The 13907-nt window shown below is 49.4% G+C and overlaps 2 protein-coding genes across 6 annotated transcripts in view; one reads left to right on the top strand and one right to left on the bottom strand.

Annotated features, from left to right (window-relative positions):
- RANGAP1 (Ran GTPase activating protein 1) overlaps positions 1-5095 on the top strand; it is a 31424-nt gene extending 26329 nt beyond the window's left edge. For all 4 annotated transcript variants that reach the window (XM_066358493.1, XM_066358495.1, XM_066358494.1 and 1 more), the window contains 4 exons: positions 1198-1300; positions 2454-2542; positions 2806-2927; positions 4068-5095. In XM_066358493.1, coding sequence (XP_066214590.1) covers positions 1198-1300; positions 2454-2542; positions 2806-2927; positions 4068-4137 — 384 coding nt within the window. In that variant the 3' untranslated portion in view covers positions 4138-5095. The remainder of the gene's footprint in view (positions 1-1197; positions 1301-2453; positions 2543-2805; positions 2928-4067) is intronic.
- ZC3H7B (zinc finger CCCH-type containing 7B) overlaps positions 1-13907 on the bottom strand; it is a 176864-nt gene that overhangs the window by 94940 nt on the left and 68017 nt on the right. The window lies entirely within an intron of this gene.

The raw sequence follows: 13907 nt of genomic DNA, 5'->3' as shown, positions 1-13907 counted from the left end.
CATTCTGAGATGATTGTCAAGCAGCTCCTGTCTGCCGGGCACTGTTCTGTATCTGGCCACAGTTTTATTTAACAATCTTGGTAACTGGAAGTGGAGACCCTGCTCTCTTATTGTACAGATGAGAAAACAACTCAAAAAGGGTGAGAGAGGCCCTGGCTGGTTGGCTCAGCGGTAGAGCGTCGGCCTGGCGTGCGGGGGACCCGGGTTCGATTCCCGGCCAGGGCACATAGGAGAAGCGCCCATTTGCTTCTCCACCCCCACCCCCTCCTTCCTCTCTGTCTCTCTCTTCCCCTCCCGCAGCCAAGGCTCCATTGGAGCAAAGATGGCCCGGGTGCTGGGGATGGCTCCTTGGCCTCTGCCCCAGGCGCTAGAGTGGCTCTGGTCACGGCAGAGCGACGCCCCGGAGGGGCAGAGCATCGCCCCATGGTGGGCAGAGCGTCGCCCCTGGTGGGCGTGCCGGGTGGATCCCGGTCGGGCGCATGCGGGAGTCTGTCTGACTATCTCTCCCCGTTTCCAGCTTCAGAAAAATACAAAAAAAACAAAAAAACTTCTCATGCCCTTTGTCCCAGTGAGTGGGTGGAGCATGTGGGTAGTCCCCTACTTGAGGATAATGTACATTGTTTCTACTTTTCTCTGTTATTGGGAAAGTTGAGGTCAGCTTCCTTGCATTGGACTGCTGTCTACATCCTGGAGTGTTCAGGTTAGATTACAAGCAGGGCTTCACTGACCTGTGGTAGCGCAGTGGATAGAGCACACACCTGGAACACAGGTCACCAGTTCAAAACCCTGGGCTTGCTTGGTCAAGGCACATATGACAAGCAATCAAAGAACAAATAAAGTGAAGCAACTGTGAGTTGCTGCTTCTTGTTCCTCCTGCCTTCTCTCTCTGTAAAATCAATAAATAAAATATATTTTAAAAAAAAAACAAAAAACAAGGGGGTTCCTGAGTCACAGGGATAACAATTGTTTCTTAATTCACTCTTGACACGTGGCATGCCGGTATGGGCCAAGTCCATGCCTGGCTCTGAGGGTATGATTGGAGCCAAGGCAGGACGTGTCCTTGTCTAGCAAAGGCCTACATCTTGCCAAGGCCTCCAGGCCAGTGGCAAAGCCGAAGCACATTTCCACTGTGAGTCAGACCCTGGGGCTCCGGCCCCTGCTGACTAGCCATTGTCCCATTGTCTTCTGTGCCCTCAGACTGACACATCTGACCCAGAGAAGGTGGTCTCTGCCTTCCTGAAGGTGTCCTCTGTGTTCAAGGATGAAGCCACAGTGAGGACGGCAGTAGAGGACGCAGTAGGTAACGTGGGGTATGGTATTGGACGGCTCCTCCCTCTTCACTGAGCTAGGGCTTGGTGACAGTTCAAGTTACTGAACTCTCTCTGCTCCAGTGCTAATATATGAGGTGCTCTTCGGCCCCTCCCACCTGGTCCTCTGTCGGGTCATTGCTGGGTGCTTTCTTTTCTGTTTTTTGTGAATGCCTTTTCCAAAGTTGTACAGCTATATACGGTTAGAACTCAGGCCAGGTGGCATCCACAACAAGAAGACTAGCTAGTTCAGCCCCAAGACCCTTGTGGAGGTGTTCCTCCCAGAGGAGGGCAGTGGGAACTGAGCCTTTGTCCGACCTCTGAGCCTCTGTATACGTGATCCCCTCCACCTAGAGGTCCCCCTGCTTTCCCCATATCTTTCACAAGGCTTTCTGGGATTTCTGATCCCACTCCCTCAAACTCTGTCATGACTTCCTCTCTCCCCACCTTGTTCTCTGTTACCTCCATTAACCTTCCACCTTGTCAATGTGTGCCTGAGCCTCCTGGGGTGAGCCAGGCTCTGCTAGACAGAGAAGAAGGGCTTGCAGGTGAGGGGCCCAGCACATGGAAAAGGGTAGAAAATGGAAGCACGTATGATGTTTTCTCTGGACTGGCATGCTGTGGGTGGCATTAAGGCAGGTGGGAGTTTCCAGGTCTGCTCCCTGAGATCCCAGACCCATGGACATTTGTGAGAATAAGATATCTGTAATGTTTCCCAGAACAGCTTAGCACAGAAGCCAGTGGCCACAGATGGCACTGCAGGCCCTGGCCCCACTCTTCTTTTCCCTATTCATTCTCCCTCACCTCTACAAAATGGCTGAAACCTTCCCCAGGGGGCGAATCTACCTCACCTAATCTCCACCCCAGCTGTGCAAGGTCCCTGAGCCCGTTTTACTTGAGAGGCCAGGACAGGGAAGGGCCGAAGTGTCACAGCTGATAGATGCAACCCTTCCCCAGGTACTAACTGTCCCCTCAGCCTGGTACCTGTATCCACTTCCCACATCCTACATCTTGTGTTCTGTGTTCACCTCCTGAAGAGGGCAGGAGGCAGGGCCCAGCTTGGGATGGTGTTGTTGGCGTGTCCTTGGCCCATGGCCTACTCTTTTTGCAGTAAGCACTCTGCCCCATGCTGCTTCTCCCTTGCAGATGCCTTGATGAAGAAGGCCTTCAGCTCATCCTCCTTCAACTCGAATGTCTTCCTCACCAGGCTCCTCATCCACATGGGTCTGCTCAAGGTGTGGCTGGCAGGAATGGTGGCCAGGAGGGGAGGGGCAAGTGTGCCATTGGGTATTCTGGCCATGCCCATCCGCCCCACAGGTCCTGCTGGGGCCTGTCACCCACACTGTCCTGGGCCTGCTGTGCTTAAACAGCCTTGGTCTTCATGGTGGGACTCAGCTTGCCCTTGCCCTGGGCCTCTCTGAGCAGGGGCTGGATGGTGGAGACTTAGAGCCTTGCAGGGGACTTTGATGTTCACCTGCTCAGTGCATTCCCCTTGCAGAGTGAAGACAAGGTCAAGGCCATTGCCAACCTGTACGGCCCTCTGATGGTGCTGAACCACATGGTGCAGCAGGACTACTTCCCCAAGGCCCTTGTTCCCCTGCTACTGGCATTCATGACCAAGTGAGTATGCCCATGTCAGCTGCTGTGGTCAGCGGAGGTTTCCTTGGCCGGTCACTCGGGTTTGTGAGAGGCTCTTATGCTTCCCAGGCTCTTGGCATCTATGTTTGGGTCTCACTGTTCTTGTGTGGCCACCACCCCTGTGAAGCTTTCTCCCCTGTGCCCCACAGAGGACACAGTACTCAGGGACAGAGCCTATCCCTGTGAGAGACAGGACATGTCACACCCCCATTTCCCAGTTGAGGAAGCCAGGTCAGTTAGGAGTTTGCCCACATCACACTGCTGGTCAAGGACCTGTGCTCACACTCGGCGATGTTCCTGAGAGCAGCTCTGTGTCCATTCCCATAGAAGCCTAGGCTGGGGTCCTGGTCATGCTGGCCTTCCACAGCCACAGGCCCTCCCTGGGGATCAGAGACCTGGAAACCTTGGCCCTGTCCTGGAGGATCCTGCGGCATGGTGGGGCACTGGACACAGCCAAGAAATGAGGAGCCTTCAGGCTCATCAGGGATGGTTGGGGAGACTTGTCCTTGGTCCTCACTGAGGCCCTGTTGGTCCCAGGTGACCTTTGATCTCCAAGGGCTCTGACCAGCCACACTTAATGAATCCAGTGCCTTGGGAGAGAGTGTGAGGGGGACTCCTTACCCATCCTGGTGGGCTCTGATGGGGCCTGCAGGTTCCTTATTACTTAACTGTGACCGCACCACACCGAGCTGCAGGACCCTCCAGGAGGAGAAAGGAATTGCCCCTGCCACCCCACCTGCAGGTGCACCCCTTTTGAAAAGTCATTGTGAAAATTAGAAAAGTGGAGTCTGGCCTGACCGGTGGTGGCTCAGTGGATAAAACATCGACCTGGAATGCTGAGGTCGCTGGTTTGAAACCTGGGCATGTCTGGTCAAGGCACATACAGGAAGCAACTACTGTGAGTTGATGCTTCCTGGTCCTCCCTACCCCATTTCTCTCTCTCTAAAAAATCAATAAATAAAATAGTTTTTTAAAAAAATAATGCTTCTTTAAAAAAAATAAAAGGAAAGTGGAGTCTGGCACATTTCTAGCTTCAAAAATGGTCCCCACTCCTCTGCTGCAGCCTGAGCTCCCAGGACCCAAAGGTGCCCGTGCCACCCACTGACCCCTCTATCCCCACAGGCCCAATGGCGCCCTGGAGTCCTGTTCCTTTGCCCGCCACAGTCTGCTGCAGACGCTGTACAAGGTGTAGACCTGGACATGAAGCGGCCTGGACCAGTGACATGGGAAGGGACTCAGATGAAGGACTCTGACCAGAGGCAGGAAGGGTCTTTGTCGCGTGTGTTGTGCTGGTCCCTTGAGTATGTGTGTCAGTGTGGTGTGTGTGCCAGTGTGTGCTTCCTGTTGGGGTTTGGGTTTTTAATGTCTCCCTTCTGGACTGGCCCTGGCCTGCGAGGGAGAGCTGGTGCCCGGCCAAAGGGCTGCGAGCTGCTCTGCCATTAAATTCACCTCTGTCTGAGGGCGCTCTGCTGACCTGGGCCTCAGAGAGGCCGCGGCTGTTCCCACCCACTTTGCCTCCCTTAGCCTCCTAGGCTGCACCACAGCCTAGGACATAGCTGTCCTGTGCTGTCCCCTCCCTCTGTGTTGTGGCTAGGCTGCTGTTCTCTGGGGCACCGCTCACTCCCAGGTGCCTCTGCTTCCCTGTCCCCATGTCCTGGTTCTGCAACCACCACAGTCCCTTACCCTCCATCCTTGCTGTGCCAGTCCCTTGGCATGAGAGGCAGACTGCCATGGGTAGAACCATGGGGTGGTCAGCAGAGGGCAGGACCCTGGTGCCTATGCCTTGTGGACAGGATAAGAAGCCAGTGGGCACACACGAGAGGGTTCTGAAGCAGGAGGTGCCCAGATGGTGCTGGCTCTGGACCCATCGTGTCTTCTGGCTGCTAAGGAGATGTCTGTGACTGGCCTACAGGCCAAGCTGGAGAGGCTTCTGGACAGGCCCAAACCTGTTCTCCAGTCGCGGGCAGGGGCAGGCCCACTGCTTCTGAGCTACATCTGGGGAGCTCTTACAGGACCTGGGGCGGGGCTGGCGACGCCCCTAGCCTCCCTCAGCTACTCCGCCATGCCCTGTGCTTTCCCCTTTGTGCTCTGTGTCCGGGCTGTGCCCGAGCTTCACAAATAAAGTCGTGTGATAACAGTAGAAACTGAAACTTTTTACCTGAAGTGGACCTTTTTCAGGGCCTGAGTGCCTAGAGTCCCACCTCAGTCTGTGAGGAGCAGTCCATCTTACCAAGGATTCCCCATGCCAACCTTGTGTCCTCAGCTGGGGCAGGTCTGTCCTACCAAGTCCTGGATACTTAACTCCATGTGGGCATGTCCGCTCCCCTGTGAAAGCTGAGTGGGTCTTGGGCACCAGCTCGTGGGAACTGGGAGGATGGAGGGCTCTCCTTCTCTGGGCATTGTCCCCACTCAGGACCTGCCTGGCCTCATCTCACTGTCCACCCCATCTTTAGGCCACAGCTCTCCACTGGTCCTTGCATCACTCCATTATGGACCTGGCTGGGCTGGACACTAGATTTTGCCACAGGTCCTGCTGTCTACACAGGATCCCCTGGGTCTGGCTAGCAAAGTTATTTCCCAGGGTTGGTCCTGACTGGGAAGCCACTGAAGGATGTTGGGCCATAGGACCTGTAATAGAGGACACTTCCTTTGAGATTCTTCCCTGCCACTGCTGCATATGGTGACGGACAAGCCAGCATACCTTCCTCATCATGTACCCCAGACAGCAGTCTTACCTGAGGAGCCTGTGTCTCCACAGGAATGAAGAGTTTCCTCCAAAGTTTTCTTAGGGGGTAGCATTTTCTTACTATGGGCCACTCAAGTGACTTCTTTGTTGCCCAGGTGGCAGAGGTATCTTGCCCTGTTCTTCTTCATAAAAGGCAGATAAGGTGGCAGGAGGCATATGGAGGTTTGGCCAACTCCAGTCCCCACCCCTTGCTATGCTCTGTCCTGAGCTCTGGGACTGGAGCCTGCCTTTGGGGAGCTCCCAGTCCTGTGCAGGAGACCAACAATCATGTCCCACCATGGGGACAGTGGGAAGTCGGGGAAGCCTTCAAAAGTTAGGGATGCAAGAATCTTGAGATTCAAATAGGACTTCTGATGGGTGATATTTGACAGATGGAGAAATAGGCTTGAGGCTGAGTAGGGGCCTGTCCAAGGTTCTCTGGCCTGGCTCTCCTTTCCACTTGGTCCAGGAATGCAGACTCTGATTACCCCAGTCCCTACTCAACCTTCAGACCAGCTCAGCATTTGGGGCCCCAAACTAGCTCCAGGTGCAGGGAAAGGGGGATGGGGGTGTGCTCTAACTTTTTGCTTACTGAGAAAGCTGCAGTCTTTGGAATTTCCCCCTAGACCAGGGGTCTCAAACTCAGCTCAGCATGTGGGCCGCAGAGCAAGATCACAGCCGTTCGGCGGGCCGCACTAGGTCTACAAAAGGCAACTGTTACGCAACACTTTTCTCACTGCAGTTGAAAACAAAAAAAAAAAATCAGTACAACAAGCACAATCGTACATGCAGTTTACTCAGTGTCACAAAACAACCAGAAACTGTAGTTCGCATCACAACTGCTGTTAAATAAGCTAATATCTAGCTAGGATGCTAGAGAAATGAAAAATACAAGTAGGCCCCTAGGCTTACTTAATTTTATCCAAAATATTTTGAACTTCGTGGATTAGTCTGCGGGCCGCACAAAATTGTTCGGTGGGCCGCGAGTTTGAGACCCCTGCCCTAGACCCATATGCTCATGAGAACTACAGCCAACACTAAGATTGCACAAGCTGCAGGTCCCTAAGCACCATGATTTGAGGTCTTCATAGATGCCCTGGCCTGGAAACCCCACCTGTGAAGGGCCTGCTCAGAACCAGGCTGTTCCCACTAAAGGGAACTTGACCATTGGCTTGGGGCTAAACCACCAATTCCATTCTGAAACTAGGACTAGAAAAGCCCAGGAAGTGTGGTCCAGGGTGCTTCTAGAAGCACATCCTGATGGCAAGAACCTAGAGATGACTCACAGGCCAATACTGAGACGTATCAAGTACACTGTGTCCCAGAGAACAGTCCACCTTAGTGAAAACACATCAGCTAGGGTTATATGCACACCACAGATGAATCCCGGGCAGGCTGAGTGAAGAAAATCTCAGTATGCCTGAACAGGCAATAGTGCAGTGGATAGAGCATCGGACTGGGATGTGGAGGACCCAGGTTCCAGACCCCAAGGTCGCCAGCTTGAGCGCAGGCTCATCTGCTTTGAGCAGAGCTCACCAGCTTGGACCCAAGATCACTGGCTTGCGCAAGCGCTTACTCAGTCTGCTATCTGCTGTAGCCCTACGGTCAAGGCACATATGAGAAAGCAGTGAACAACTAAGATGTCACAACGAAAAACTGATAATGCTTCTCATCTTTCTGTTCCTGTCTGTCCCTATCTATCCCTCTCTCTGACTCTGTCTCTGTAAAAACAACAACAAAAAACAGTGCAATACCATTAGTAAGTTAATGTGTTTAGGCACATGTATGTATGTGACAATGCTGATAATAAAGGAGGTGCTAAACCCAGCATTCATGGTAGGACTTTGTCTGGAAGAAGGGGACAGGGTGGGTTGGAAGCAGCAAGCATTCAAAGTGATATGAGTGCACCCACCTAAAAGCCTTATTAGAAGAAAATACAAGGGAGAGCCTGACTTGGGGTGGTGGAGTGAATAAAGTGTTGACCTGGAACAATGAGATCACCAATTTGAAACCCTGGGCATACCTGGTCAAGGCACATATGGGAGTTGATGGTTCCTGCTCTTCCCCCTTCCTCTTTCTCTCTCCTCTCTAAAATGAATAAGTAGAATCCTTAACCACACACACACAAGAGGGCATTTTATGACACACAGAAAAGCTTAAACCATAAGGAAGTTTGTGTAAGAAGTGTAAAGCAACCTGACCAGGCGGTGGTGCAGTGGATAGAGCATCGGACTAGGATGCAGAGGACCAGGGTTCGAGACCCCGAGGTTGCCAGCTTGAGCGCAGGCTCATCTGGTTTGAGCAAAAAAGCCCACCAGCTTGAACCCAAGATCGCTGGCTCCAGCAAGGAGTTACTCGGTCTGCTGAAGGCCCATGGTCAAGGCACATATTGAGAAAGCAATCAATGAACAACTAAGGTGTTGCAACGGGCAATGAAAACTAATGATTGATGCTTCTCATCTCTCTCTGTTCCTGTCTATCCCTCTCTCTGACTCACTGTCTCTGTAAAAAAAAAAAAAAAAAAAAAAAAAAGTGTAAAGCAATTACAGAAAACCATAAAAGTGAACACAAGGTGATAGAGTAAAAAGACCTAACAACATATAGCCTGACCAGGTTGCGCAGTTGATAGAGCATCAGACTGGGATGTGGAGGACCCAGGTTTGAAACCCAAAGTTGCCAGCTTGAGCTCAGGCTCATCTAGTTTGAGCAAGGCTCATTAACTTGAGCCTAAGGTCGCTGGTTTGAGCAAGGGGTCACTCACTGCTGTAGCCCTACGGTCAAGGCACATATTAGAAAGCAATCAATGAACAACTAAGGTGCCACAACAAAAAATTGATGCTTACCTCTCCCTTTCTGTCTTTCTCTCTCTAACACACACACACACACACACACACACACACACACACACACACACACTTAGCGACTTATAGAGCATAAAACTAGGACTAGGGTTGTGAATCTAAATCCACTGAAAATTGGGCAAAGGATATGAACAGGTATTTCACAGAAGGAACTAGAACAGAAACCCCAAAAATGTTCTACCTTGGCCCTGGCCGGTTGGCTCAGTGGTAGAGCGTCCGCCTGGCGTGCGGGGGACTGGGTTCGATTCCCGGCCAGGGCACATAGGAGAGGCACCCATTTGCTTCTCCAACCCCCCCCCCCTCCTTCCTCTCTGTCTCTCTCTTCCCCTCCCGCAGCCAAGGCTCCATTGGAGCAAAGATGGCCCGGGCGCTGGGGATGGCTCCTTGGCCCCTGCCCCAGGCGCTAGAGTGGCTCTGGTCGCCGCGGAACAACGCCCCGGAGGGGCAGAGCATCGCCCCCTGGTGGGCAGAGCGTCGCCCCTGGTGGGCGTGCCGGGTGGATCCCGGTCGGGCGCATGCGGGAGTCTGTCTGACTGTCTATCCCTGTTTCCAACTTCAGAAAAAATAAAGAAAAAAAAATTAAAAAAAAAAAAATGTTCTACCTTAATGGTAGTCAAGGAGATGCAAAATAAAACCCCACTCTCTTTTAAAATAACATTTAAAAAATTGATTTTAGAGGGAGGAGGGGAGAGAGAGAAACATCAATTTGTTATTGCAGTTATTCATGCCAATGTCATTGGTTGATTCTTGTATGTGCACTGACCTAGGATTTAACCTGCAGCCTCGTCATTTCATGATTATGATCTAACCACCTGAGCTGCCCAATCAGGGCCAAAATCCAATTTTTTAATCAAATTTTTTAATAAAAGGTAAACATAATGGTCATCAGTAGAATAAAAAAACAATGGCACATGTGTGCAGAGAATAATATGTGACCTTTCAACCAGAAGCTACCTGCATCCACATGAATGAATCTTGAAAACATCGAGTGAAAAAAAGTTGCAATATAATATGCACTGTTTAATTTAAAAATTATTGCCATCTATTGTATTAAAATTATACTATTTCGTGAAAGTGGTTACCTCTGGTAAGGAGAGAATAAGGGTGGGAAAAAAACAGGAGGGAGGCTGCAACTGAATCTGATATACCCCAAAAAAGTGAAAAAAGGGACTCCAATTCTTGTACACCCATATGCACAGCAGCATTAGTTGGTAGCTCAGAAGTGGAGCAACTCAGATGTTCATCAACAGATGGACAGGTAAAATGTGTTCTGTATATACAATGGCATATTATTCAGTAATAAGAAGGAATGAAAATCTGATACTTGCTGCGACCTGGATGAACCTTGAAACCTTATGCTAAGGGTAAAAAATCAGACATGAAAGGACAAGTAATATGTAATTCCACTTATCTGATGTACCTAGAATACATAGAGACAGCAAATTCATTGAAAGAGAAGAGAGGTCACCAGGGCACTGGGGAGAGTACGGAATGGGGAGTTAGTGTAATGCAGGGGTCCCCAAACTTTTTACACAGGGGGCCAGATCACTGTCCCTCAGACCATTGGAGGGCTAAACTATAAAAAAAACTATGAACAAATCCCTATGCACATTGCACATATCTTATTTTAAAGTATAAAAACAAAACGGGAACAAATACAATATTTAAAATAAAAAACAAGTAAATTTAAATCAACAAACTGACCATTATTTCAATGGGAACTATGGGCCTGCTTTTAGCTTATGAGATGGTCAATGTGCTCCTCTCACTGACCACAAATGAAAAAGGTGCCCTTTCCGGAAGTGTGGCAGGGACCAGATAAATGGCCTCAGGGGGCCGTATGTGGCCCGCAGGCCGTAGTTTGGGGACCCCTGGTGTAATGGGTGCAGAGTTTACGTTTCGGTTGATGAGAAGGTTCTGGGAATGGGTAGTGGTGATGGTTGCACAACGTTGTGAATATATTCAATTCTACTATACACTTAAATGCTTAAAATTGTAAATTTTATGTTATGTATATTTTACCATAGTAAAAAGAAAATATAAAACTATAGATGTTTTAGAAGATAGTGGAAGGAAATGTCATTAAGACCTTAGAAGTGAGAAAAAGATGAAATACAGCCTGACCAGGTGGTGGTGCAGTGGATAGAGCGTCGGACTGGGATGCTGAGGATCCAGGTTCAAGACCCCGAGGTCGCCAGCTTGAGCGCGGGCTCATCTGGTTGGAGCAAAAGTCCATCAGCTTGGACCCAAGGTCGCTGGCTCAAGCAAGGGGTTACTCGGTCTGCTGAAGGCCCGTGGTCAAAGCACATATGAGAAAGCAGTCAATGAACAACTAAGGTGTTGCAATGCGCAACGAAAAACTAATGATTGATGCTTCTCATCTCTCTGTTCCTGTCTGTCTGCCCCTGTCTATCTCTCTCTCTGTCTCTGTAAAAAATAAAAAAAATAAAAAATAAAAAAAAGATGAAATATATTTAACTTGGTTTGTTATTGTAGAATATTCAGGCAATGGATAGTACATAGCAATGAGAACAGGATTTTGTACATCAAAAGGCATTATTAAGGGAGTAAAATTTTTTTGTTTTGTTTTGTTTTTTGTTTGTATTTTTCTGAAGCTGGAAACGGGGAGAGACAGTCAGACAGACTCCCGCATGCGCCCGACCGGGATCCACCCGGCACGCCCACCAGGGGCAACGCTCTGCCCACCAGGGGGTGATGCTCTGCCACAACCAGAGCCACTCTAGCGCCTGGGGCAAAGGCCAAGGAGCCATCCCCAGCACCCGGGCCATCTTTGCTCCAATGGATCCTCGGCTGCGGGAGGGGAAGAGAGAGACAGAGGGGGGGGGGTGGAGAAGCAAATGGGCGCTTCTCCTATGTGCCCTGGCCGGGAATCGAACCCGGGTCCCCCGCACGCCAGGCTGACGCTCTATCGCTGAGCCAACCGGCCAGGGCTTAAGGGAGTAAAATTTAAAGCAAGTCACAAAAAGGAAGAAAATAATTGTATCTTTTTAACTCAGAATATATAGTTTCTAAAAATTAAGAGAAGACAAAAGATCAAAAGGGTAGAATGAGCACTTCACAAAAAGCATATGAAAAAGGTGCTTAATTTCATTAGTCTTCAGAGAAATACATATTTAAATCACAGTGTGGGCCCTGGCCTGATAGATCAGTTGGTTACAGCACCATCCTGATACACTAAGCTTGTGGGTTTGATCCCTGGTTAGGGCACGTACAAGAATCAACTGATGGAAGAGGAGTGGTCAGAGAGGCTCAGGGTGCGGGGGAGGGAGGTGTGGCAAAAAAAAAAAAAAAATCAACTGATGGCCTGACCAGGCGGTGGGACAGTAGATAGAGCGTGGGACTGGGATGTGGAGGACCCAGGTTCGAGACCCCGAGGTCGCCAGCTTGAGCGCAGGCTCATCTGCTTTGAGCAAAGCTCACCAGCTTGGACCCAAGGTCGCTGGCTCGAGCAAGGGGTTACTCGGTCTGCTGAAGGCCCGCGGTCAAGGCACATATAAGGAAGCAATCAATGAACAACTAAGGTGTCGCAATGAAAAACTGATGATTAATGCTTCTCATCTCTCTCCATTCCTGTTTGTCCCTATCTATCTCTCTGACTCTCTAAAAAAATAAAATAATTTAAAAAATAATCAACTGTTGAAAGCATAAATAAGTAGAACAACAAAAATTGATGTTTCTATCTCTCTCTCTATCCCCCACTTCCTCCCTCTAAAATCAATAAATAGGCCTGGCTGGATGCTCAGTTGGTTAAATCACTGTCCCAGTGTGCAGAGGTTGCAGGTTCAATTCCCAGTCAGGGCACATACAGGAATAGATCAATGTTTCTGTCTTTCTATCTCTCTCTCCCTATCTCTCTAAAATCAATGATTTTTTTTTTGAGAGAGAGAGAGAGAGAAAAGGAGAGAGGAAGGAGAGAGATGAGAAGCATCAACTTGTAGTTGCTCCACTTTAGTTGTTCATTGATTGTTTCTCATACATGCCTTAACCAGGGGCTCAAACCAAGCCATTGACCCCTTGCTCAAACCAGCGACTTTGGACTTCAAACCAGCACCCTTTGGGTTCAAACCAGTGACCTTGGGAATCGTGGATGAACCCGCGCTGAAGCTAGCGACCCCATGCTCAAAGTGGCGATCTCGGTGTTTCGAGCCAGGACCTCAGTATTCCGGGTCAAGGCTCTGACTGCACCACCACCAGTCAGGCTCAACAAATAAATTTAAAAAAAAAATTTTTTTTAATCAGTAAGTAAAAATTGAAAAAAATAAAACCACAATGTGATATCTACCATTATAATCCTCACTAGAATGGCTACAATACAAAAGACATGAGCTTGACAATGCAGTGGCCCAGTGGATAGAGCGTTGGACCGGGACACAAAAGGACCCAGGTTCAAAACCCAGAGGTTGCTGGCTTGAGTGTGGAATCATAGACATGACCCCATGGTCGCTGGCATGAGCAAGGGGTCACTCGCTCTGCTGTAGCCCCCTAGTCAAGGTACATATGAGAAAGCAATCAATGAACAACTAAGGAGCCACAATGAATAATTGATGCTTCTCATCTCTCTTCCTTCCTGTCTGTCTGTCCCTCTCTCTCTGTCACTGTAAAAACAAACAAACAAAAGCCTGACCAGGCGGTGGCGCAGTGGATAGAGCGTCGGACTGGGATGCAGAAGACGCAGGTTCAAGACCCCAAGGTCGCTGGCTTGAGAGTGGGCTCATCTGCTTTGAGCAAAGCTCACCAGCTTGGACCCAGGGTCGCTGGCTCGAGCACGGGGTTACTCGGTCTGCTGAAGGCCCGCGGTCAAGGCACATGTGAGAGATCAATCAATGAATAACTAAGATGTCGCAATGCACAATGAAAAACTAATGATTGATGCTTCTCATCTTTCTGTTCCTGTCTGTTTGTCCCTGTCTATCTCTCTCTCTGACTCTCAATCTGTCTCTAGAAAAAAAATAAAAATTAAAAAATTAAAAAATAAAAACAAACAAACAAAAAATGACAAAAGATAGATGATACCAAGCATTGGTGAAGATGTGAAGCAACTAGAATTCAGACTCTGCTAGTGAATGTGTAAATTGGTACAACCACTTTGGGAAACTGGCAGTATTCATTGAGGCTGAAAATAAGCATGTTCTAAAACCAGCAATTCCATCCCACTAGGTATATCCTTACAGAAATGGGTTGTGATATGTTCATGAAAAAAATTTGCCAACATGGTATGCAGCACTTCATATTAGCCCTATCCTGGAAACAACCCAGAGTCCATCAAGAGTGGACTGGATAAAGAATTGTGGGCCCTGGCTGGTTGGCTCAGTCATGGAGTGTTGGCCCAGTGTGTGGAAGTCCCAGGTTTGATTC

This window comes from Saccopteryx leptura, chromosome 1 (genome assembly GCF_036850995.1).
Source record: "Saccopteryx leptura isolate mSacLep1 chromosome 1, mSacLep1_pri_phased_curated, whole genome shotgun sequence".
NCBI lineage: Eukaryota > Metazoa > Chordata > Mammalia > Chiroptera > Emballonuridae > Saccopteryx > Saccopteryx leptura.
The sequence above is the reverse complement of the archived record's forward strand: the minus strand, read 5'-3'. Positions and strand labels throughout refer to the sequence as shown.